General features: G+C 59.5%; 1 protein-coding gene across 16 annotated transcripts in view; it reads left to right on the top strand.

The window, feature by feature from the left end:
* Nucleotides 1–22,102, top strand: part of ANKRD11 (ankyrin repeat domain 11) — a 171,310-nt gene that overhangs the window by 132,609 nt on the left and 16,599 nt on the right. For 10 of the 16 annotated variants that reach the window (XM_022582895.3, XM_022582893.3, XM_089903437.1 and 7 more), the window contains 4 exons: nt 7,146–7,287; nt 13,436–13,574; nt 21,039–21,209; nt 21,324–21,527. In XM_022582895.3, coding sequence (XP_022438603.2) covers nt 7,201–7,287; nt 13,436–13,574; nt 21,039–21,209; nt 21,324–21,527 — 601 coding nt within the window. In that variant the 5' untranslated portion in view covers nt 7,146–7,200. Of the gene's footprint in view, nt 1–7,142; nt 7,288–8,690; nt 11,331–13,435; nt 13,575–20,517; nt 20,615–21,038; nt 21,210–21,323; nt 21,528–22,102 lie in introns of those variants that run through there. The other 6 variants (XM_022582892.3, XM_022582887.3, XM_089903440.1 and 3 more) reach the window with 5 other exon arrangements.

Below are 22,102 nucleotides of genomic sequence, written 5' to 3'. Positions count from 1 at the left end.
TTCACCGTTAATTGATCAGGTTTTCATTTCCATTCTGGCCGCGCAGTTCCAGTGGCTTGTGTGCTCTGTGCAAGGGAGGGTGGGTCTCGCCACAGGCTGGGAGCCTTGAGCTGCTGCCCCATTGTGTCCAGGGAGCTGCACTTCTTGCACAGGGCATGGGGCCCCGTGAAGGGAGACTGTCCTGGGACAGGGTCTGGTAATTAGCCCTCCACTTTCTAAGCGCCTGCCAGGGTGTAGCAGGTACATACCCCGTGTTTGTTTGTTTGTTTGTTTGTTTTGCGGTATGCGGGCCTCTCACTGTTGTGGCCTCTCCTGCTGCGGAGCACAGGCTCCGGACACGCAGGCCCAGCGGCCATGGCTCACGTGCCCAGCCGCTCCGCGGCATGCGGGATCTTCCTGGACCGGGGCACGAACCTACATCCCCTGCATCAGCAGGCGGACTCCCAACCACTGCGCCACCAGGGAAGCCCTACCCCGTGTTTTAAACTTTGCTATTGTGAAATGTAACATAATATCCAAAAGTCTGCAAAATAAAAATGTACAATTTCATTCTCACAAAGAACACACGCATGTGACTTTTGTGTAGAAAACTCCAGGTCACACTCCCAGGCATGACTGCCCATCCCACCCTCCTCCAGACTTTTACTTAAAATAGTCACCGCTTGATGTTTTTAATAGTCTTGTCAGCTGAGCAGTGCATCCCTCAGCACTGTTTTCAGAAACTTAGGGAAACATACAAAGTAACTTTTTTTTGCCTTGACTTGTGAGATGGTTGGGTTGTTGCAGGCTCCCACAGGGGCTGCTGGTGCGTGCGGTACAGGCCTGCATCCTGCGCTGGTGTGGCCTCTGGGTGTCGCCCCAGGAGCTGTGGGCTGTTGGGCGCGCGTGCGCGGTGGGTCCTGTGGCTCCGCTCGCGCTCCCATCAGGATGCGTCGTTTCCTCTGTTCTGCATCTTCGCTGATGCTCTATAGCTTATTTTGGTTTTTGTTTGCATTTTCCTGTTGGTTAAAGAAGCTGATCAGTTTTTCATCTGGATTTCCTCTTTTGTGAAAGGCCTGAGTCTCACTTCCATCTTTTGTAGTGGACGTTTTCTCTTTTCCTTATTGATTTGTGGGAGCTCTTTATAGATGCTGGATAAGAGATTTTTGTCAGTTATGTGTGTAGAAAATTCTTCTCTTTTGTGGGAAGGTGACCTTTAATGAACAAAACTTGTTGTTTTTAAAGTGTTAGAATCTGGGCTTCCCTGGTGGCGCAGTGGGTAAGAATCCGCCTGCCAACGCAGGGGACACAGGTTCGAGCCCTGGTCCGGGAAGATCCCACATGCCACGGAGCAATGAAGCCCGTGAGCTACAGCTACTGAGCCTGTGCTCTAGAGCCCGCGAGCCACAACTATTGAGCCCACGTGCCACAACTGCTGAAGCCCACATGCCTAGAACCCATGCTCTGCAACAAGAGAAGCCACTGCCATGAGAAGCCCGCGCACCACAACGAAGAGTAGCCCCCGCTCGCCGCCACTAGAGAAAGCCCGCGCGCAGCAACGAAGACCCAACGCGGCCAAAAATAAATAAATAAAATTTAAAAATAAAGTGTCAGAATTTTCAGACTTTGCCGTTATGGTTAGTGTTTCCGGTTTTGCGGGCTCTTTCTTTACCTTGAGGTTGTGAAGGTGTTCTCTACCCTGTTGTCCAGCAGCCTGTTCTCCTCTGGTCTGCAGTGTCTGGACTTGGGTTCTGTGTGGGGGTGAGTGGGAATCACCTTCATGTCTCTGCATGGACTCTGCCGGGGGGCTCAGGTGGCGGGCTCCTTGGTCGGAACATGGGTCACCGTGCACATGCGCTTGGCCTGTCGGTCGGCCCTTGTCAGCATCAGGCTGTGTCAGTACTGTTCTTCAGCTTTTTAACTTTGACTTTAATTTTTTAAATTAATATTTATTTATGCAATTTGAAGTCCTTCCTTTTCATTTTAAGTTTATTAGCATGAGTTCTTTTTTTCTTTCTGTTTTTTTTGGAAGGAAGATTTATTTATTTATTTGTTTTTGGCTGCGTCGGGTCTTTGTTGCAGTGCGCGGGGCTTCTCATTGCGGTGGCTTCTTGTTGCGGATCACAGGCTCTAGGTTTGTGGACTTCAGTAGTTTGTGGCACGTGGGCAGTAGAGCATAGGCTCAGTAGTTGTGGCACGTGGGCTCAGTGGTTGTGGGTCGCGGGCTCTAGCGCGCAGGCTCAGTAGTTGTAGCACACGGGCTTAGTTGCTCTGCAGCATGTGGGATCTTCCCGGACCAGGGCTCGAACCCGTGTCCCCTGCGTTGGCAGGTGGATTCTTAACCACTGCACCACCAGGGAAGTTCCAAGTTCTTTCTTTTTTAAAGACCTTTTCCTTTTTTTTCTTATGCCAATTTGGGCTTCTGTACAGGAGTCATCTTATGGTTTCCCAGCCCCTGCTCCTGGTTTGCACTCATTGTTTCCTGACAGCAAGTACTTCCATCTGGGTTCCCTCTGCCCAGGAGCCTCTGTACTGTTGCTCAGCTGCTGGGCCCTGAGTCCCTTACACACCTGGGGGTTTGCAGTGAGGACCCCACAGTAAACTTTACTGAACTTTTACTGAAAAGTAGCTATTTTATAAAAGAAAACAAGTTTAGTGAGAAGAGTGGCATTGTTTCATATAGCTGCAGCTCTTTCTAATACCTGGCACCTTTACTCCGTCTGTTGCATTCTGTGGTTTTGCTTAAAGTGTGTGAAAACGATCCAGCCTCTCACAGACATGTATAGGGAACAGGGAGTCGCCTGGGAGCCTCCACGTGAGGGTGGGTTCTCCTCCGACTGGACTCGGGGGATCTGAAGACCCTGGGGGCTCCCTTGTGAAGCATTGGTCCCCTGAGGTGTGTGGGTCTCCCAGATGTGGACGGTCCATGATCACCACCAACCTCATTTGACCCGTCTTCAGGCTGGGTGCTAGGAAGCTAATGGAAGGGATACAAGTTTCCCAGAATTCATGTGAAAGCTCAAATTTTATTGTTGGCCACAACTACTGTTAGTTTTCCTTGAAGCGATGGCCTCCTTTTGTTCATTTTTGAGAAAACACCTACCGGTCCTTAATAATCATAGCTTGTCTGAGAGAGTCTTTCAAGTAGCCATTGTGCCCCATGCAAACGCAGCCGGTGTGGCCACAGCCCCGCTGCAGGGGCTTTTCCAGAGCCCAGTGCAGTCCCGCCAGCCCCACCGTCCGTCTGCTCAGAGTGTCGGGAGGGCAGGGAGTAGGGTTTGCAGAGCGACAGAGTGGACGACGTTTGCTGCTTTATTGAGGCAGTGCTAGGGACGCCGGCTGGCTCACGGCGGCCACGTGCCAGCGGGTGCTGGGCCACGCCGGCCGGAGAGGGCTTGGGGCGTCCTGGGGCCCTCGGGTGACACCGATAGGCCACAGTGTCCCTTGTGGAGCCCACGATAGTGCTCTGGGTGCGGTCTCTGTCCAGGGAGACCTTACTTATGGACACAGAAATTCTAATTCCATGCAGTTTTTCTGGTTTACAAAATATTAGTCTTGATTTTCTGACCCCACAGGAGAGGCTGGGCTGTGCCTGCGGCTGCCCTTGCCCAACCCCCCCCCCCCCCCCCCCCACCGGCTCGCAGGAGGGGGAGGGCTGGGGGACTTTGCTGCAGGCTCGCAAGTGCCTTTCTTTTGCCGTTACCCTGGTTGCCAGTGTGGCTACATTTGGTGTTTGAGTCTGGAAATCGTTTTTCGGGACCGTTGCTGCGCTGTGTCCGCGTCCCTTGCACAGAGGCCCCCGTGCGGGAGAGGCGGGGCTCAGTGGGCTCCTGCCCTTTGGCTGGGGTCCTGTCCTGGGCCGTTGTCTCTGGTTCCTCCTCGGGTAGCGTCTTTGCCTTGCTGTGACAGCGGGCTTTGTGGATCGCTTCTCTAGGACTTAGCGTATCCTCTCGTTTTAAAATTTGTGAGTCTTTTCTTCTGTCTCTGAATTTTTCTAGACTCTCCTGAAGCCCAGGTTGCTGCTGACCCGGTCCTCTCTAGCCCCTGCTCACCCTGCTCCTGTGTGTGTTGTCCCTCCGGGCCCCACTCTGAGCCTCCCTCCCAGCTGCCTTCTCTGCCCCTGTGATTGCAGCTTGCGGGGACGAGGCCGCTGGGGTGGGGGGTGGGGGTGGCTGGCACAGGTCGGCAGGCTGTGGGCCCTCGTCCCGCCCCATTGCGCCTTCCCTCCTGGAGCTGCGGGGCCGGGCTCTCCCTGTCCGTGGATTTGGGGCCCACGGTGCTGTGGCCTTTTCCACTCAGGTTCCAGCTTTGATCCCCACGAGGCCAGTAAAGTTGCCTTCAGGTTCCCCCTCGTGTCTTGCTTTTAGCTTGTCACTCGCAAAGGCAGGAGTTTGCTGAACGGCGGGTGTGGCAGGGGTGCAGCCACCCACCTTCCTCAGGGTTAGTTTGGAGGGAGCCTCTCCCCCAAGAGTTGCGCCTCTTGCCCACGGAGAGGGACTCGCAGGGCCGAGTTGTGTCAGGAAGGAGGAGGGTGCTGTGGTCGGGGCAGTCGCTTGTTGCGGTGCCCGCGGGGCTGGGTTTGCCCGTGGTGCTCAGAGCGCCTTTGGGGAGGGACACGCCTCGTTGTGACACGAGGTCTCTTGACAAGGATGTCTGTCCTGCCAGCCTCTGTGAATGGACGTCTCCCTGGGCCCAGGACAGGCAGACGGGAAGGAGAGGCTGCCCAGCGGAGGGGCGCAGGGTGGTGTGGAGCCCGAGGGACTGGGCAGCCTCAGGGAGGGTCCTGCTGGGCACGTAGGGGAGAGGACAGAAGTGTGCCTGTGAGACCGGGACACAGCTGGGGCGGACCTGGGCCCATCGAGCCCTGTCCCTCCTCAGGAATGAGTGGAGACCTGGCACTCGGGGCCAGCTGCCAACACAGACGTCCTGGTGAGGCGCAGGCCTCCTCCGTCAGCTAGTGGATTGTGCCCAAAATGACGGCAGTGGCGAGTGTCTCCTGGTGGCAGGGACGTGCCAGAGCCCGGGTCGGAGACGTGCACGCGAGTGTAGTGTTGAAATTTCACGCCGACGACAGCAGCGGAGCAGGAGGCGCTAGAGGAGCCGCAGGGTCTGCCGGTGTTTCCAGAAGCTGGGGGTGCGCCTTGGGGGGCCGCCGTGGGCGCCGAGGCCCTGGAGGAGTGGGCCCCCCTCTTGCCCCCAGCCTCTGGGCAGCTCGTGCAGGGCTTCCCAGGAAAGGCCAGAGCCGCCGTGGGGCACTTGGTGACATCAGCTTTTGAGGCCTGGGCCGGCTGTCCACGCACCCTCCTGGTTTGGACGCGGCAAGGTCGGGGTCCGGGACTCGTGGGTCCGCCCGGCGTGCGCTGCCTGGCTCCACACACTTGGGGATTCGCGTCTGGGGGCACGAGCGTCGCGCGTCCACGGCTCCGTGGCCTGAGTTTCCATCTTGGGAGCAGGCAGTCAGGAGGTTTTCAGAACATTAACTTTCGGATAATCTTTAAATTTCTGTGGAAACATTGCTGATGAGTTCCCAGGTAGCCCTGGGATTCAGCAGCTGTCCTGAGTCAGGCTCTGATATGCCATTCCTCAGGCTGAGACAGCCCAGTTTGGTCGTGGAAAACTGGAAGAGAGCTTGGCGTTCACAGTTTCAAGCGCAGATAGGAACCACCATTTCCGGCCGCAGCCACGGGGAACGTGTGGAGGCAGAGCCTGGCCCACCTCCTCTGCGGTGTGCTGCGCAGGCGGTGTCAGGAGGCGGCGTGGTCCCTCCACTGACTACAGCTAGATGTGTGTTGGCCAGTGAATAAGCAAGGGGACACTCGGGGAACCTTTGATCCGTTAACGTGGAAAAGGAGACAGGCTCTCCAGAGGCTGGTGAAGGGCAGGTCGGAGCTGCCACTCCAGAACGCTTCTGAACAGCGTGTTTCCAAAACCATACAGAGTAGAGGCTGTTTAATTCTGGGTGAGCTATTTACAAAACCCCTCGTCCAACACGACAAGGCGCCAGAGGTGTGATTCGGTTTGTGTGAACTGTTCTCTGACCCTGTGAGGAGGATGTCTGCGAGGAAGGCTTTCAGGAGGATGGAGCAGACGCGCTTTTCCCTGTTCCCTCTGCTGAGCGCAGCACGCACCCCGGATGTGATTCATGGAGCAAGCACAGGAGGACGGGGGGGGTGAGGGGACAGCTGTCCACATCGGGCAGGGGCGGGTCGGGTCAGTGTGGCCACAGGCAGAGACGACTCCACGCACAGGTGCAGAGCGCCTGGCTGTGCCGGCACGGCCGCCAGGGAAGCACCGGGCTTGTTGGGAGCAGCAGACAGGATTGAGAGGCGAGTCGGCCAGCGTCTCCACTGGGGTCTCCATGGGGAAGGCGATGGGCGGAGTGGACAGTTCCGCGGGCTGTGGGGTGGTCTCTGGTTATGTGGTACCTGGGATGCGTTATGTTCGGGGGAGTCGGCGCCTTGTGTGTGAGAGGTAGGTGGGGTGGTGGGTGGTTTTGTGGGGGGTTCTTGGCCATCGCCAAGAAAGGGCTGGCCCTGGTGGGAGGGTGGTCTGTCCCCAGAAAGCAAACTGAAGATGCCAAAACATAAAATACAGAAAACACGATAACCACAGCATGTGTCCTGGGAAGTGCAGGGGCCCAGGCCTCAGGCCCACGTGCAGGAGTGGGCGCCACAGCTACCTGACATCCTCCGGGCGTTCCCCAGCGGCGTCACTTGCCTACCTTCTGGACATTTGACTCGCGGGAGTTGGGGAGTTCGGGGTGCTGGGTGCTTTCTGAGTGGCAGAGTAGCCCTCATCCTGACCTTCTGTTGGGGGTGGGGGCAGGGGGCTGTTTTGCAGGTGACGGCAGGTGGCCGAGAGGGTGGTGGGCGTGATCCCCTGGACCTCGAGGTGTGACCCTGCCCGTGGGCAGAGGGTGCTGCCACCGAGCATGTGTGGCGCCTGACCCCCGGAGCAGGGCCCCGCGTGCACCCCGGGGTTCTGCTGTTCTCCCTCGTGGAGGGTAGACGTGCCGCTGCCGGGGCTGCCTGCCGGGCCGGTGCATCAGGAGCGGCCCCCTCAGAAGGCTGCTGCGTCCATGCATCGTGCATCACCGACTGGAGGCGGCACCTGGGTTTCATGTGGGGTCACTGGACCTTAACCCCGTGCCCTCTGTTTTTAAGCAGACGGTTGACGATGAAGCGATGGCGGCGTGAATAAAGGCCTGGTGAGGAGGAAACGATGCCCAAGGGTGGGTGTTCTAGAACCCCACAGCAGGAGGAGCGTTCCCTGAGCAGCGACATGGTGGAGAAGCAGCCCGGGAAAAAGGTGAGCTCGTCCTCCCCCACCACTCCGCGTGGGCCTCGTCCGGGCCCGGGGGAGGGCTGGGGGTGTCACTGTCGCTTGTCCCTGTGCAGCGGGCGACGTCTGTGCCGCGAGACCCTCTTCGGGCGGCAGTGGAGGAACTGCTGTGCTGGGTGGCTGTGGAGGACACGTCTGGCTTTTTTTAAGGATGTTTGTTATTTGGGGGCCAAAGTGGAGCTTTAAGCACTAGGTCCGTGGACAGAAATTGCTGTCTGAGAGAACCCCAGTTCGGCCCCACCGTCTGTGCCTCAGGACCATGGGTTCCTGCCATATGGTTGCTGGCAGACCGAATCTGACGGTAGCTGTGCGAGTGGTCCTGACTTGAAACGCTGCTGGGTAATTAATTGTACTCCCCGTTTGCTTGTTGCCAATGTGAATAGGAAAATGGGTTGTAAATCTGCATCGTTGTGCCCTGTTAATGTGCTGGTGCCCTGGGCTCGGGGGTGTGTGCTGTGTGCTCCACAAGCTGTGACACCCAGTGTTCCCTCCAGACTGTTCTTAGAGGGACCCCCAGGCTGGTCTGTAGGAGTTACAGACTCACAGGCTTCCTGAGGGAGGGCCCACCTGCAAAGGTGGCCTCGCCCGTGCTCTGCGTGGGGTGCTGTGGCCTGTGCCCGGCCCCCCTTGATCCAGGAGGAGGACGTTCAGAGAAGCCCTCAGTGTGGAAGCTGGATGTGGCTTGTTGCTGCTTTGTCCCGTGGTTTTACGAGCAGGTCTGGGAAGAGGCCTCGGGCTCCATGCTCCTCCCAGCGCTGGGAAACTCTGGGAGTGCTGGTTCCCGGAATCCCAGAGGAATCCACTGAGGAGAGAGTAGGAGGCCGCGTCCAGATGCTGAATTCACAGGAAGGGTGGCAGGGATCCATGGATCCAAAGCCCCTGGGAGCCCCCGCTCCTCTCGGGGCTCCAGACAGGCCTTCTGGTGGCAGTGAAGGGGTCGGGGTATTGCCGTCCCAGGTGGACTCCTGCGGTCCCAGTGGCGCTGGGGATTGCAGAGAGGGAGATAGAGAAAAAGGCCCGAGGAACAAGCTGTGCCTGGCCGAGGAGCCAGCCCCGCGCCCTGCCCCGCTCTCTGCGGGACGCTGGCTGAAGCACACGCCACCCGCTGCGACCCCCTCCCCTCCACAGGGCAGTGCTGTCCACCCTGGATGCTCCCCGGGCATGGCTGTGTGACACCACAGGTGTCCACGCAGGTTTCGCAGGGGAGGGACAGGTCAGGCCTTGAGAGAGAGGAGCACCCTGACTGGAGCGGGGAGGGCAGCTGCGTTCCCCCAGACGACAGGGCCGTCTGTGGAGGAGGCCCAGGAGGTGTGCGCGGAAGCGGCGGGGTGCGAGGCCTGCGGAGCGAGGCTGTGGGCAGAGCAGCGTGCAGAGTGTCTTTTCTGAGCGCTGTTAGCCAGCGGTCAGGCGTGGAAGTTTAAAAACACATGTGTGGGGCTTCCCTGGTGGTGCAGTGGTTGAGAGTCTGCCTGCCGATGCAGGGGACACGGGTTCGTGCCCTGGTCCGGGAGGATACCACATGCTGCGGAGCGGCTGGGCCCGTGAGCCGTGGCCGCTGGGCCTGTGCGTCCGGAGCCTGTGCTCTGCAACGGGAGAGGCCACAACAGTGAGAGGCCCGCGTACCGCAAAAAAAAAAAAGGCTACACAGACTGTTTAGGGATTAATTTGATGAAAGATGTGCACCCTGAAACCTGCAGAACTTTGCTGTGGGAAATTCAGGCAGTTCTGAGCCGCTGGAGAGGAGCAGGGCCTACGGGCCAAGGGTGGCTCCATAGTGTTCAGATACCAGCGCTCCCCAAGCCAGTCTCATAGAGCTGTCGTGATGCAGGTCCAAGCCCCTGAGGGCTTTTGGGGAGAAACCGATAAGCTGCTTCCAAAGTGTGTTTGGAAATTCAAAGGACCTGGCGCAACAACAGCCACCTTGAAAAGGCAGGAGGCAGTCGGAGGCCCTCGGCCTTGGCTGTGAAGCTGCGGGGCAGTGGAGACAGGTGCACACCTGTCCTGGGGAGCAGGGTCCCCACAGGCACCCACGTGTGTGCTCAGCTGCTTGTCTACAAGGTGCTGAGGCTGCTCCATTGCGAAAGGGTCATCTTTTCAGCAGACGAAGGCGGGACAGTCAGATCCACCTGTTTGTGCTGTTTCTGGCGGCTGATAGAGTCCTCACTCCTACTGGCTTCTGTCGTTGTTGGTCATTTACAGATAAGACTCAGTTAGTCATAGTCGAGGTGGTTCCAGGGCAGGTGTGTGGGGTGCGGGTTAAGAGCCAGCCCTCCTCTCTCTCTACGTGGTGTGTGGGAGCTGGCTGAGCGTCCGTGGGGGACGCTGGTTGCTGGGCCACAGCAGTTTTCAGGGTGTGCCACGGTCTGACACGGAGGTTGAACTGATAGAGGTTGAACCCGATAGAGGTTGAACTTGACGTCTAGCCATCCTGTTAGCATTGAGGAAGTAAACACACTGTAGAGTGTGTATGGTTGGTCCCTGTGACGGTGCCTGGGTACTAGTGAGGGAGGCTCAGCGAGGTCTGCCCTGCTCTGCTCTGGCTGAGGGTTAAAAGCTTTCTGTGAGCACTTTTAGTGAAGTAGAAATGCACATTTCCTTTCTAGAACCTGGGATCACGATGATCCAGACCAGGCTCTCGGGACACCCCCCTCCCCCGCGAGCAGTCCCCACGGTAACACCCCGCCCCCACCCACAGGGGATGCGGACTCATGGTGGGGATCTCTGCTTCCTTCCGATGGACAGGCCCTTGCTGTTGGAAGGAGGCTCTTCCTCTGTGGCTGTGTGGTGTCCATCGGATGGACGTTCAAGCAGCTTCTCTGCCGATTCCTGTGCTGATACATATCTGGGTTCTTTCCAGTCCAGGTGTGATGTGAACATACATACACTGGGGTTTTTCTATGGAGGCAGCAGATAGGGTTTAATGGTTCGTCAAAGTGACTGCACAGTTCTGCACCCCCAAAGCCTAGGTCAGGCGGACCCATCCGTGCTAACACTTGGTGATGTCAGTTTAATTTGCCTTTTTCTGTCGTCTGCTGGTCTCCTGTACCGTCCTCTGCGAGCTCTCCGTCTGTGATCCATCTGGACTCATTTTGTGTTTTGTGCTGTAAGGGAGGGTCAAGGTTTATTTTCTTCCCTGTGGATGTCCACATGGTCATTGTCACTGGGAAGACTGTCCTTTCCTGCTGGGTTGTAGCGGAGCCCTTGTCACCAGTCAAGTGGGGCTCAGCTTCTGCTCTTTGCTCTGAACCTTTGGCCCTTGGGTCCAGGACCACCTGTTGTGACTATAATTGTACAGTCTTGATACCTGGCAGTTTAATTTGCCCATCTTCGTTGTTCTTCAGAATTGTCCTTGCTACTTGTGACCCTCTGCGTTTCCATGTACATTTTGGAAAAAGCTGGTTGATCTCCACGCAAAGCCTGCTGGATTTTGATTGGATTGCTTTGAATGTAGAGATGAGTTGGGGGAGATATGCTGTGCTAACAGTATTGAACAGTGTCCCATAAGTGGGCCTGCATTTTTATCAGTCTAATTTCTGTTCTCTCAGTAATGTTTGTAATTGTCTATGTAGAGGGCTTGAACACCTTTTGTTAGATTCATTCCTATGTATTTAATGTCTTTCGATATAAATATGTAATATTTCAGCATGATTTCCTAATGGTTTACAGTATATAGAAACCAATCACTTTCTGTGTGATTGAGCTTCTCATTCACTTACTAATTTGAAGAGTTTAATTGTAAATTCCTCTGGATTTTCTCCTGTGTAAAATCACAGCGTCGTAAGATAAATACTCCTTGTTATCCCTCAGGAAGAAGAGGGGGGCGGGGCTGGCCTGGTCTGACCGTGGAGGAGACCGCCCCCCTGAGGCGTGTTGTCACGGTGGGGCGCAGCCCGCCGGCATCTTCCCGCAGCTGTGGAATGTTCCGTCTACGGCTGCACTGGAGTGGATGCACCCATTTGCCTTTTGATGGGCGGTTGCTCTTTCTTTCTTTTACTCTTATGAACAAAACTGTGAGTTTGTGTGGCACGTCACTCACTCCCCGGACTTTGTTAGAAACTCTGAGTGGCCCCAAGCAGTGTCCGAGGCCCACTGCTCTGCCGGTCCAGTCAGCGATTCTTGTGAGAGTACTGGTGTTGCCTCCTGGTTTTAATTTGCATTTTCCCAACGCCGATCACCTTTCCAAACGTTAACTGGCTGTATGGATATTTTTTTCTGACAAGTGCGTGTTCAGATCTTTTGCTCATTAAAAAATAGGTTTAGTTTTTCAGTAGATGTGGTGAGTATAGGCATTCCTGCCTTGAACCCCCTCTCGGCGGTGGCACCCAATCTTCCGCACCAAACTTGTGTCAGGTGGGGGACGTCCCTCCCCACAGTGTGCTGGGAGTTGGCCTCAGGACCTCAGGGCTTTTCTGCAGCTGTGGAGATGATCATAATTTTCCATCCTTTTTTTTTAAAAACATTTTTTAAATATTCATTTGGCTGCGCTGGCTCTTAGTTGCAGCATGCGGGATCTTTAGTTGCTGGCTCTTAGTTGCAGCATGCGGGATCTTTAGTTGCAGCATGCGAACTCTTAGTTGCGGCATGTGGGATCTAGTTCCCTGACCAAGGATCGACTGGGCCCCCTGCATTGGGAGTGTGGAGTCTTAGCCACTGGACCACCAGGGAAGTCCCCGTCCTTTATTTTCTTAGTGTGGTGAATTACATTGATTTTTTAATTTCTTGCATTTCTGAATACGTTGTTATTGTGATTTGTGTTATCTTTTTTTGTGTCTGTCGATCAGATTAACCAACCGGACCAGGAATTTTTTTGGTGGCAGGTTGCTTATTACAGTTTGGGGCTTCCACTGGTGGGTGCTGTTCTCCTGGCAGGGGCGGCGGGGGGCGGGGCGGAGGTGCGTGCAGGTGGTGGCAAGCGGGCCTGTGTCCTGGTGCCTCTGGCACCGGCTCGGCCGAGGCTCGGGCTCTGCCTTCTGGTCCCTCTTCGCGCTCCGGGTGCCCTCGGAGCTGGTGGTGTGTTGTGGCGGGGTCTCCTTGGTCACCCAAGGGCGTCTCGTTGCCTGCTGAGACTGGAGGGCACGGCGTGGCAGTCAAGTGGAGGACTCTCAGGGCCCCGGGAGACAGGACTCGCGCCGCTCAGGGTTGGGCGTCCCCTCCCAGGTGCACCCGACGCCCCAGTGCCGTGAGGGCTGCTGTGAGGGCCGTGTGTTTGCCTCCGCCTCCCTGGGGTGGATTCCAGAAAGGAAGCCTGCTGCTGGAGAAGGGGCCGCCTGGCGGTAGCAGTGCCATCCTCCCTGTCAGCAACGCAAATTGGCTGGCCCGTGTGGTGTGGTGCGGTGCGCTGCGGGCAGACGAGCCGGGGCACTGGTTAGCCTGAGGCTCTGCTGAGCGCCCCCACCCCACCCTCAGGGCTCTGTGTGCTGCCCTTTCTGTGCGGGGCGTGTCACATCCCGATCCCCCCGCCCTCCCCCCCCAAGGTGGCGCTTCCCCCGGTTCTGCAGACGGTGGCAGGCGAGGCGGACGCCCGGCTGGACCTCCCAGGTTGAGGCTGGAGTTCGGGCTCCCGGGTCCTTACAGGTCAGCAGGGCTGGGAGCGATGGCCACACCCGGCCGCCCTCTAGCCAGCTCCTGCTCTGGGCTGGGTCGCCTGCACTGGGCTCTGCTCCGGGGCTGCTGCGGCTGCAAGATCCGTCCCAAACACGGCCCTGCAGTGTCACAGGCCTGTGGTGACCAGAGGTGGCTCAGGCCCCGGGCAGGCGAGGGACAACACGCTGGAGGGGAGCCAGCATCTCAGGGCAGACATACTCTCCCGTTCGGTGTGAGGCCGGGCCCCTTCGTTCACGGTCACAGGGAGAGTTTCCAGTGGAGGGCGGGTTCCGTCTGTCAGCAGGCCCCTGTGAAGGTGCGTTTTCCCCGTTACTGAGTCCATCCCTGGGAACACGAGGCAGGAGGCAGCGAGGTGGTAGGGCCGTGGGTGCCTCTGAGCCTGGTGGGCAGGAGGGGTGTCCATTGCCCAGATAAGAGACTTGCTTTCCGGGCACGTGAAGTCCTGCTAGACGTAAGGACTTTGAGAGTCTAACTTGGGGCCAGCGTCTGAAAGCGTCACTCTCTTTTCCAGGATAAAGATAAAGTTTCTCTAACCAAGACCCCAAAGCTGGACCGCACTGATGGTGGGAAGGAGGTGAGAGAGCGAACGACCAAGCGGAAGCTGCCCTTCACTGTGGGCGCCAATGGAGAGCAGAAGGACTCGGACACAGGTACTCACCCGCCCCCGGCGCCCCAGTTCTGCCGCACGGACCCGGGAGGGGGTGACTCACAGCTGACAGGGCAGATTCCCAGGCAGAGGATTCCCGCAAGTGTGCACAGAAGCCACGTTCCCCCAGCCTGCCCAGGGGCCTCCCGTGCGTGTGAGCACGGGCTCCTCTCCCTCAAGGAGAGCCTCTGGAGAACTTCACATGGGAGGATAAACGTGTTTCCCCTCAGGGCTGCAGAAGCACATAAATTAAACCCAGTTGTTTGAAATGGAGGCCAAAGGGAGCTGTGAGAATGAGCAGGAGGCACGCAGTCCCCCTGCGCATGCGCTGCGGGTGTGCCACTCACCACCACGTGGCGCGTGTGCGTTCAGGTTGGTTCCATCCGAGCTGCCTGCAGGGACATGTGCTGGGTCCAGACAAGAACCCGGCCCCTTTGCCAGCCGGCTCACACTCCTCCTCTTGGTCCTGGTGTCCTGGGCCTTCCCCGCCTGCCAGTCATCTGACTGCAGACCCCCTAAGCCAGGGGCAGGTGTGGGGTGGATCCACGGAGCCGCGAGGGGGCCTGGGTCCCCCAGGATGCAGCCACGGGGGAAGGAGCAGAGGTCCTGCCAGGATCGGGCGGAGGGCAGGGGGCTTTGCTGCACGTGAGGGTTTGTGTCAGGTCTCAGGAAAATGGCAGGTACAGGAATGACATAAATGTGAGAGAATTGGGAGAAATGGCAGGGGGAACAGCCTGAAATGAACGTCTTCACTCACAACGCCTCCTGCACAGGGCGACCCCCAGGCGGGTGCGCCCCAGGCCCGCAGCCACTGAGCAGAGACCTGGGTTAGTTGCAGGCTGGTGAAGCAGGTTGGCGGGGTTGGTGGTGCCGGCTGGGGTATGGCTGGGGTCCGGGGCAGGCGGCTCGACCTCCGCGGGGTCCTCCGCAAGGGGAGGGGGTGGGCCGGGGAGGAGGGCACAGGAGGTGGGAGTCCTCGCAGGGACCCTGTGCCTCGGGCTCTGGGTGCAGAAGAGACAGGCCCAGCTCAGGCTTGGGTGCCCAAGGCAGCTCTGGTACTGGAGGGCGTGGCGTCGCTGTTGGGTGCGGCTTCCTGGGTGCTGGGGGCCTGCAGGTCGGTGTCGTCCTCTGGGATGTCCCTGCCCGAGCACAGGCGGGCGCGGCGTCCTCGGGGGTGTCTGCGGGGTGCTGGCCGTGAAGGCGGCCTCCAGCAGGCCTGGGGGACGGTTGGCGTCTCAGCACGGGGCGCCAGGCAGGTGGGAAACTGAAGAACGTTTTGCAAGTGGGATTTTCCAGGCAGGGACAAAGTCTAAATACATGGAAAGTCCAGCATTTGTCCTCTTACTGTTGAATGTCTATCCCTTTGGGGGCCAGTTTTGCTGTACCATTGACCCTTGAACAGAACGGCTGTGAGCTGCATGGCTCCGCTTATGTGCCAGCTTTTTCAGTAGTACACAGTGTGGGAGGAGGGGGGGGCCTTCGACTGGGTGACTGTGTCCTGCCCATCCCCCCCGCCCCCGGGGTTCAGGGGCTGACCGTGCAGCTTTCTTGTACACCTGCTTTGGTCATGTGGCAGAACTGGTCTCCAGTAACTGGGAGCGTCTCATCCTTCGGGCCAGGACTGGGCACCTCGCCTGCAGCCCTGGTCACTGACCCCTCCCTGCCCTTCCTGGTGAGCGGCCGCCTGGCCGGGCAGAGTGAAGCTCTTCCTCTGAGAGGCCTCGCTTCCACCAGGTGCCGCCTGCCCGCCTGCCCCAGGGCAGATGGGGAGGCTCTTGTACAGAAGTGCCAACTCTGGTGAGCGCCGAGCTAGGGAGGCTGAAGGTCCCCGTGTTCCCACGTCCCCTCCCTGCCTGCTGGCTCCTGCCGTGTCCCTCCAGCGCCCCCTGCTGGGAAGATGTAGCCTGGCGCTCATGGGACTGTTGCAAGTGGCCAGTAGTTTCTCCGGCTGTGCTCCCTGAGAGGGGGAGGCTGGTGAGCATCCCCCAGAGACCCTCGGGCTCCCTGGGAGCACCCTCCTGTTTCCCGGTCCCCAGGAGGCCCGCAGCGCTTAGTCAGGGCTGGGGCGTCCTCCCTGGAGCTCAGGCCACCAGTGGGCGGGCGCCTGCAGGCAGGGAGAGGGGGCCCTCCTGCCCGGTGCCAGTCTTGGTGGGACCAGGACCTGCTTCAAATTATACTCTGCTGTCTGCTTCTTATGTGTTTAATTTCCCCGCAACGTAAGTGTACGCACACTTCCTGCTGAGGTCCGTGTGGATGAAGCCCTGCAGGCTTCTTGCTCAGTCTGACAGCAGCCCTCCCGCCTCCCACCTGGAGCCCCCAGGGCCCTTCAGAGAGGGGCCTGTTCTCAGCTCCTAACGTTTCTTTGCTTCTACTTTGTGCTGGCCCTGCAGTGAGGATGTGTGAGCAGCTCACCCGTCTAGGGCTGGGATTTGGGGACGGAGGCGGTGGGCACGCAGCTTCCCTGGTGGGCAGGGCCTGTCGGGACTCCTGCTCAAGGCTGCCCTGTGTGTGGGGATTCACTGGCGCTGGGCTCTGAGCACGCCCCCTGCCAAGTGCTGGAGGTCACGTGGGTGACCATGCAGGGGCTTGGCCGCCTGCCAGGCGTGACACGCTGTGAGTCTCTGGTTGGGAGGGCACATGCCACCCACACTGTGACCCTGGAGCTCTCGGGACCCCAGAGCGGGCAGGACTGGTGTAGGACGCTGGCCACCTCCATCCCAGGCCAAGTCGAGAGGGCGTGGCTTGGCCCGCTTCTCTCTGGTCTGGGTCAGGGTGGCCGCTCCACCCGGTGAACTCCCGGGTTTGGGTGTGGGGAGCTTGAGGGGTGGTCGGAGGCCCCCAGGCAGGCTGGGACCGGTGGGATGGATGATGCTGTTCGTGTGCTGCTGGCGGTCTGGATTATGATTTACTGCTGTAGTGAAAGTTGGGGTCAGTGGTTGGGAACCCCTGTTGTCCAGGCCCTTTATGCCAACCTCACCTCCGTAGATTCTGGCCTCCTGATCACGGTCACCTGTGGGACGGCTCTGTGGTCGCCCTTACCTGGAGCTGGAGCAGCCACTGCCGGGGGAGTGAGACGTGGGGGGTCCAGCCTGTCCTTCTCAGGCCGGGGACTTGCTGAAGGCCACACAGACCGCTCTGTCTTTAAACGATCAACGCTGGAAATTTTTTTAAAAAGGAAAAGGAGGAGACACAGAGCAAGAAATCAGAAGGGAAGCCGTTTGTCACCACAGCCTGAATGATGGTGCCCATGTGGGTCCAGTGGCGCTTGGAGGGTCGGAGTGTAATGCGGGGAGGACCCCGTGCAGCACGTCACCTGACGGGGTATCTGTCACACGTGGACTGTGCCTGGGCCGGCTTCTTGGTCAGAAGCCTGTGTTTGTGACTGATCGAGGAGGTCAGGCCCTGTGTGGTGTGGGAGGTGTGCTCTGAGGCCAAGGGACGGGCCGCTCTTGGGACAGCAGGTCCCAGTGCCGACCACCCACCTCCCATCAGCCTGCCGTGGGCCGAGCCCTGCAACTGCATGGGAGACCGAGGACCTCCTCCGCCCCCTCCCCACCACAGGGCGGAGCCCTGACAATGGTGACATCTGAGGAGAGTCATAGATTTCCCACTTTGGGCAACGTTGGTATGCCCTGGTTGTCAGCCACGGGGCTTCTGGTGGCAGTGGACGGGCTGAGGGCAGCTGTGCCCGCCGACACCTCCGGCTGGAAGATGCCATCCTCCAGCCTGGGGGCCGAGAGGGCTCCCCAGGCTCACGCCGTCCTGCCCCCATGGGGCTGGCCCTCCCTGGGCCTCTGTGCGCCTTCCTAGGCCCCAGAGCGGAGACGAGGATTGGACCCAGAGATGGCCGCCACAGGAGGAAGGCACCCGAGCAGACACAGAACAGCGTCCAGAAGATCAGGCAGGGTTTTCACAATGTAAAACAGAGCATAAGGCAGCAGAAACGATTGCTGAAACGAAGCATTTGGGCGGGGGACGGGTTCTAGCGCTTACCGGGTCCACCATGAGCAGGGTGAGTGAGCTGGAAGCTGCTGAACCTAAAGACGCCGCCTTGGCTGAGGCACAGAAGGAAGCAGGGGAGTTGCCGACCGGGGTCCAAGAGGAGCACACGGGGCCGCCGGTGTCTGCGCAGGGTGCGGGCTCCACGCAGAGCATCGTGTGGAACCACGGGACCGCCCGAGGGGACACAGAAGGCGGCCAGGAGAGTGTCTGCAGACCACGTCCCGGAAGCCAGAGGAGATCTTCTCCCAGAAGCTCACTCTGTGTCTTTGCTGCCAGGATTCGCCGTGACTCGGGGAAGTTCTCCACTGGACGCTGTCAGTTTTGCTGGGGAGTGAAACTCCCCAGGAGGAGTGGACTCTGGGTGCTGGGTCCTGAAACAGAGGCCCTCAGGGCTGCGCCCTCCTCAGGCCCAGCCCCAGCAGAGGCCACGGGGGCTGTGGGAGGAGTGCAGAGGCGTGTTCTGGGGGAGACAGGAACAGCATTTAGGGGGAAACCCAGGGATGGCCTGGGGGGCTGGGGATCCTTGCATCTCCTAGCTGGGTGACCGTGTCCCAGGAAGAGATGATAAACGTGGCCCTGATTTCACAGAGGACCAGCGAGCGCTGGGATGATAAACGTGGCCCTGATTTCACAGAGGACCAGCGAGCGAGGTGATTGAGCGTGAGAATCAAGGCGCCATGGACATACAGGCCGAGTCACACGGCTGTGCTTTGCTTTCCTCACGGTGAGGGCACTGTCCAGGCTCATGAGACTGCCTTCCCCCCATTACCCTGGGAAGACGGCATGGCTGGCGTCCCCGGGGAACGAGGGGGCAGGGTGTGCTCCAGCCCCTGCGCCTCCACAGCACCCTTTGGCCTTGCTCGCCACTCACATGGACCTGCCAGTTTTCCAGTCTACAACTTGACACACGCCGCCTGGGCTTCGTGTAACTTCTGTTCTGCTTCCGGTTGGATGTGAGAAACAAAACGTTGGCAGAGCGCTGAGGGAGCTGGGTCGTTGCCCGGGCACCTCCTCTGCCGTGTCCCCATCCCTGCGCTGGAAGGTGGGGCCGTCGCCCACCTCAGGGCAGGGCAGGAAGGACGTTCTGCAGGTCTCACCTGGGTTGACCCCCGGCTTGGCCCCTGCCGACAGGACGCAGTGGCTGGGCAGGAGGGCCCTTCTGCAGCACGAGCGCCCTGGCCTCCGCTCCTCTGTGGCCCGGGTTCCGTGGGCAGCCGCTCCACCTGCGACTCCCAGCCCGGCCAGACGTGGGCTCTGCAGATCCCGGCAGCCGCGGCACCTGTAGAGAAGTACACTCCACCACCGAGAAGTTGGTGTCTCAGAAGATGGGATTACATTTGGGGTTTTTTCCTGTGTTAAGCCTGGGGAGACCAGAGGGTTAGTCTGTTCTCCTCCACGTGTGGGGTGAGCAGGGCCCCTGGGCAGGTGTGGACGCGTGCTGGGGTTGCCTGAGCCTTACAGCTCTCCCAGCCCTTTCCTGAGACCACAGGCCGGTGCCACAGGGCCCAGCTCTGCCGCCGACATCAGAGTCTCTGGGTAGAAGTTGCTTCTTCGCTGCCACTCAACAGCAGCGCAGGCAAGACCCTCGAGGCACCTCCCTGGTCCTGGGCGTCCACTGCCTGTACGGTCGCTTGAAGACAGAGGTGGCTGTGGCCCTTCTGCCGGGTTCCTCTGGCATCTTAAACCACGGGCGCGTGTGTCCTGACCCATGCGCTGCGGAGAGGGGGGCTGGGCTGCTTGCTTCCACCCCTGAGGTGCCCCGGTGTGCTCAGCAGGTGCCACCCACTGCCCGGCCGGAGGCCGCGGGGCCACGCGCTTTGCTGAGGCTCTGCTTCCGTCCTCTTCTCTGGGGCTTCGTGTCTCCACCGCCCCTGAGAGGCCAGACACCCCGATTGTCTGAGGCCAGGCTGTGCTTCCCAGGAGGTTGGGCAGAGCAGGGCCCAGGTCACAGGGCGCGGGCAGGGCCACACGGCCTCCCCCTGCCCCGACCCCCAGACCCATCCGTGTGGCGCTCAGCTGTGCGAGAGCTTCTGAGCCAGGCTCCTGCCCAGGTCCGGCCACTGCCCCAGCGTGGCTTCGTTTCTCGGGGCTCCTTGAAGCTGCTGGGTGCCAGCTGTGCCCTGTGCAGAGGCCTCCTCGAAGAGCCGGGGCCATGTGCCGCCCTTTCCTCACTGCTTTTGCGGGGTCGTGGGGGAATTGGGGGCGGGGGAGAAGGCGAGCAGGGTCCTTGGTCACCCCTGAGGAGCGTCCTTTCTGAATTTCCCCCTTGCTTGGGCCTATGCCTCGTGCGTTGGTTAAAAACCAGTTGTTGCTGGCAGGGTGGTCTGTGGTGCTTGGGGGTCATCACCTAAGATGCACAGATCACCGTTGTCAGCAGATCACAACTTTAGTTTTTAAAAAGGCAGTTTAAGGTACTTTTTAAGGAAATAACATACAGAAAACGCCTTGTAAGAAAATGGAAAGCGTGACACGCTTGTGGGGCCTGAGGTGGAGAGCAGCCCAGGGTTGTAGTTGTGGGAGTGGAGAGGTCACCCCAGCCCGGGGACGCGGAGAGCAGGGAGAGCCCCTCAGACACCCAGGCCCCGTGGCGACCCAGCTTCCCTCCCCGTGGTCCGCACCCGTGACCTAGGCCCCCCCATCCCCGGGCTCCCCAGAGCGCACAGGGCAGCAGGGGAGGGGTCTGAGACTCGACGGAGCCCCAGTTCCTGTGAGTAGGAGGGTGAGTGTGGAGCAAAGTGAGCTTTTGGCTCCTGGTCGGTGGAGTGGGGGGTGTCTCTTCTCTCCGCCCCCCCTGCCCCTGTGAAAGACACGGCACAGTGTTTCTGCCTGAGGCCGGCAGGGTGTTAGGTGAGGGGCCAGAGGAGCACAGTATGCTTGTCGTGAGGAGGCTGAGGGGCGCCGGGCTGGCGCCGTATCTCGTTAGTGCTCTGTGTTGATGCCTTTAGATGCCTCCAGCTCAGTCCACGCCGTGGTACTGCAAGGCTGGTTCGCTCCTCGAAGCGCCATGGCATGAGATGGAGGCTCCTAGAAGCAAGAAGAAAGGTACAGTACCGCCCAGCCAGCCTTGACCTCTCCGCGGGTCTCTAAGCTGTGTTTGCATTTACATCTGAACTCTTTGGAGGCGGGGTGGGGAGGAGGACCTGGACCACAGACACTAGGAGTTGCTAGACCGAGGCCCGTTCTGAGTGAGCCGGGACTCGGGGTCGTCCGTCCCGCCGCCTGGCGCGCTGGGCACGGTCTGGGGAGGCACCTGGAGCGGTGGACGGTCGGTGGGGGCCAGGCTTGGCTTCAGTGGCTGGTGACGAGGTGTCGGAATCGTGTCCCCAGCACAGCTACTGCCGGAAGAGGTGATGACGGGCAGCGTGCGTGCTGCCAGCTGTCCCTCCCCTCCCCCGCAGGCTGTGAGGCCCCGGAGTCAGAGGGCTCCGTGGCATGAAGTCTCCCCTCTCTCCTCCACGCCTCACAGAGAAGCAGGGTCCCGAGCGGAAGAGGATCAAGAAGGAGCCTGTCGCCCGCAAGGCCGGGCTGCTGTTCGGCATGGGGCTGTCTGGGATCCGCGCCGGCTACCCGCTCTCGGAGCGCCAGCAGGTGGCTCTCCTCATGCAGATGACGGCCGAGGAGTCTGCCAACAGCCCAGGTGAGCCCTGGGGGCAGGTGGTCCTGGGGCCTGGGAGGCCCTCCTTTGGGACGGTGGCCCAGCCCCGCAGGTCCCTCCCGGTAACCCCCCCCCCATCCTCTCCTCGGCCTGCAGTGGACACGACACCAAAGCACCCCTCCCAGTCGACAGTGTGTCAGAAGGGGACGCCCAATTCTGCCTCAAAAACCAAAGATAAAGTGAACAAGAGAAATGAGCGTGGAGAGACCCGCCTACACCGGGCGGCCATCCGGGGGGACGCCCGGCGTATCAAGGAGCTCATCAGCGAGGGGGCGGACGTCAACGTCAAGGACTTCGCAGGTGAGAGCTCGGAGGGAGGGCCGCGGGGCAGACCCCCTTTTACATAGGATTATTTGCTCTTTCTGTGTGTCCAGAGCTGTGCACTGAGAGGGGAGCGTTTGTGAGACCAGGAGGCCTTCCTGTGTGGAATCCTGGGTTTTCCCACGGCCCTGGGTGTTGGACCCAAACCTAGTTTAGCACCTTTTTTTTTTTTTTTAAAAAGCGATTTTCCTAAGTTGCATTTTTCCAAAGCCCTGGGAACTGTCCACGGGGCAGCTCTGTGTGCGTGCCGACGTGAGCAGCCGCTCCCCGAGAGGCCTCAGCGCATGCTCACGGAGGCCCTTCCAGACCTGCGGCCGTGGCCACGCTCTGCCTGCTTCCCTGTCTGCAGACGGGGCACATCCTCCCTGTGTGTTGACAGGTGACTTGGGCTGAGGCTGCCCCTTGTGACCCTGTGTTCATTGATCCTGTACCCTTGTCAGCTTGGTGGCCCACGTCACCCTCGCAGATTCTTAGTCTGTAAGGTGAACCGCTAGAGGTCACGAGCAACCCAGAGGCGCCCAAGTAAAGACCAGTCGGCATTTCTAGGCTGGGCG

This window comes from Delphinapterus leucas, chromosome 20, assembly GCF_059928025.1.
Source record: "Delphinapterus leucas isolate spDelLeu-1000000601 "Yukka" chromosome 20, BTC_Dleu_Yukka2, whole genome shotgun sequence".
NCBI lineage: Eukaryota > Metazoa > Chordata > Mammalia > Artiodactyla > Monodontidae > Delphinapterus > Delphinapterus leucas.
Note: the sequence above shows the minus strand (reverse complement) of the source record. Positions and strands in the feature narration are given on the sequence as shown.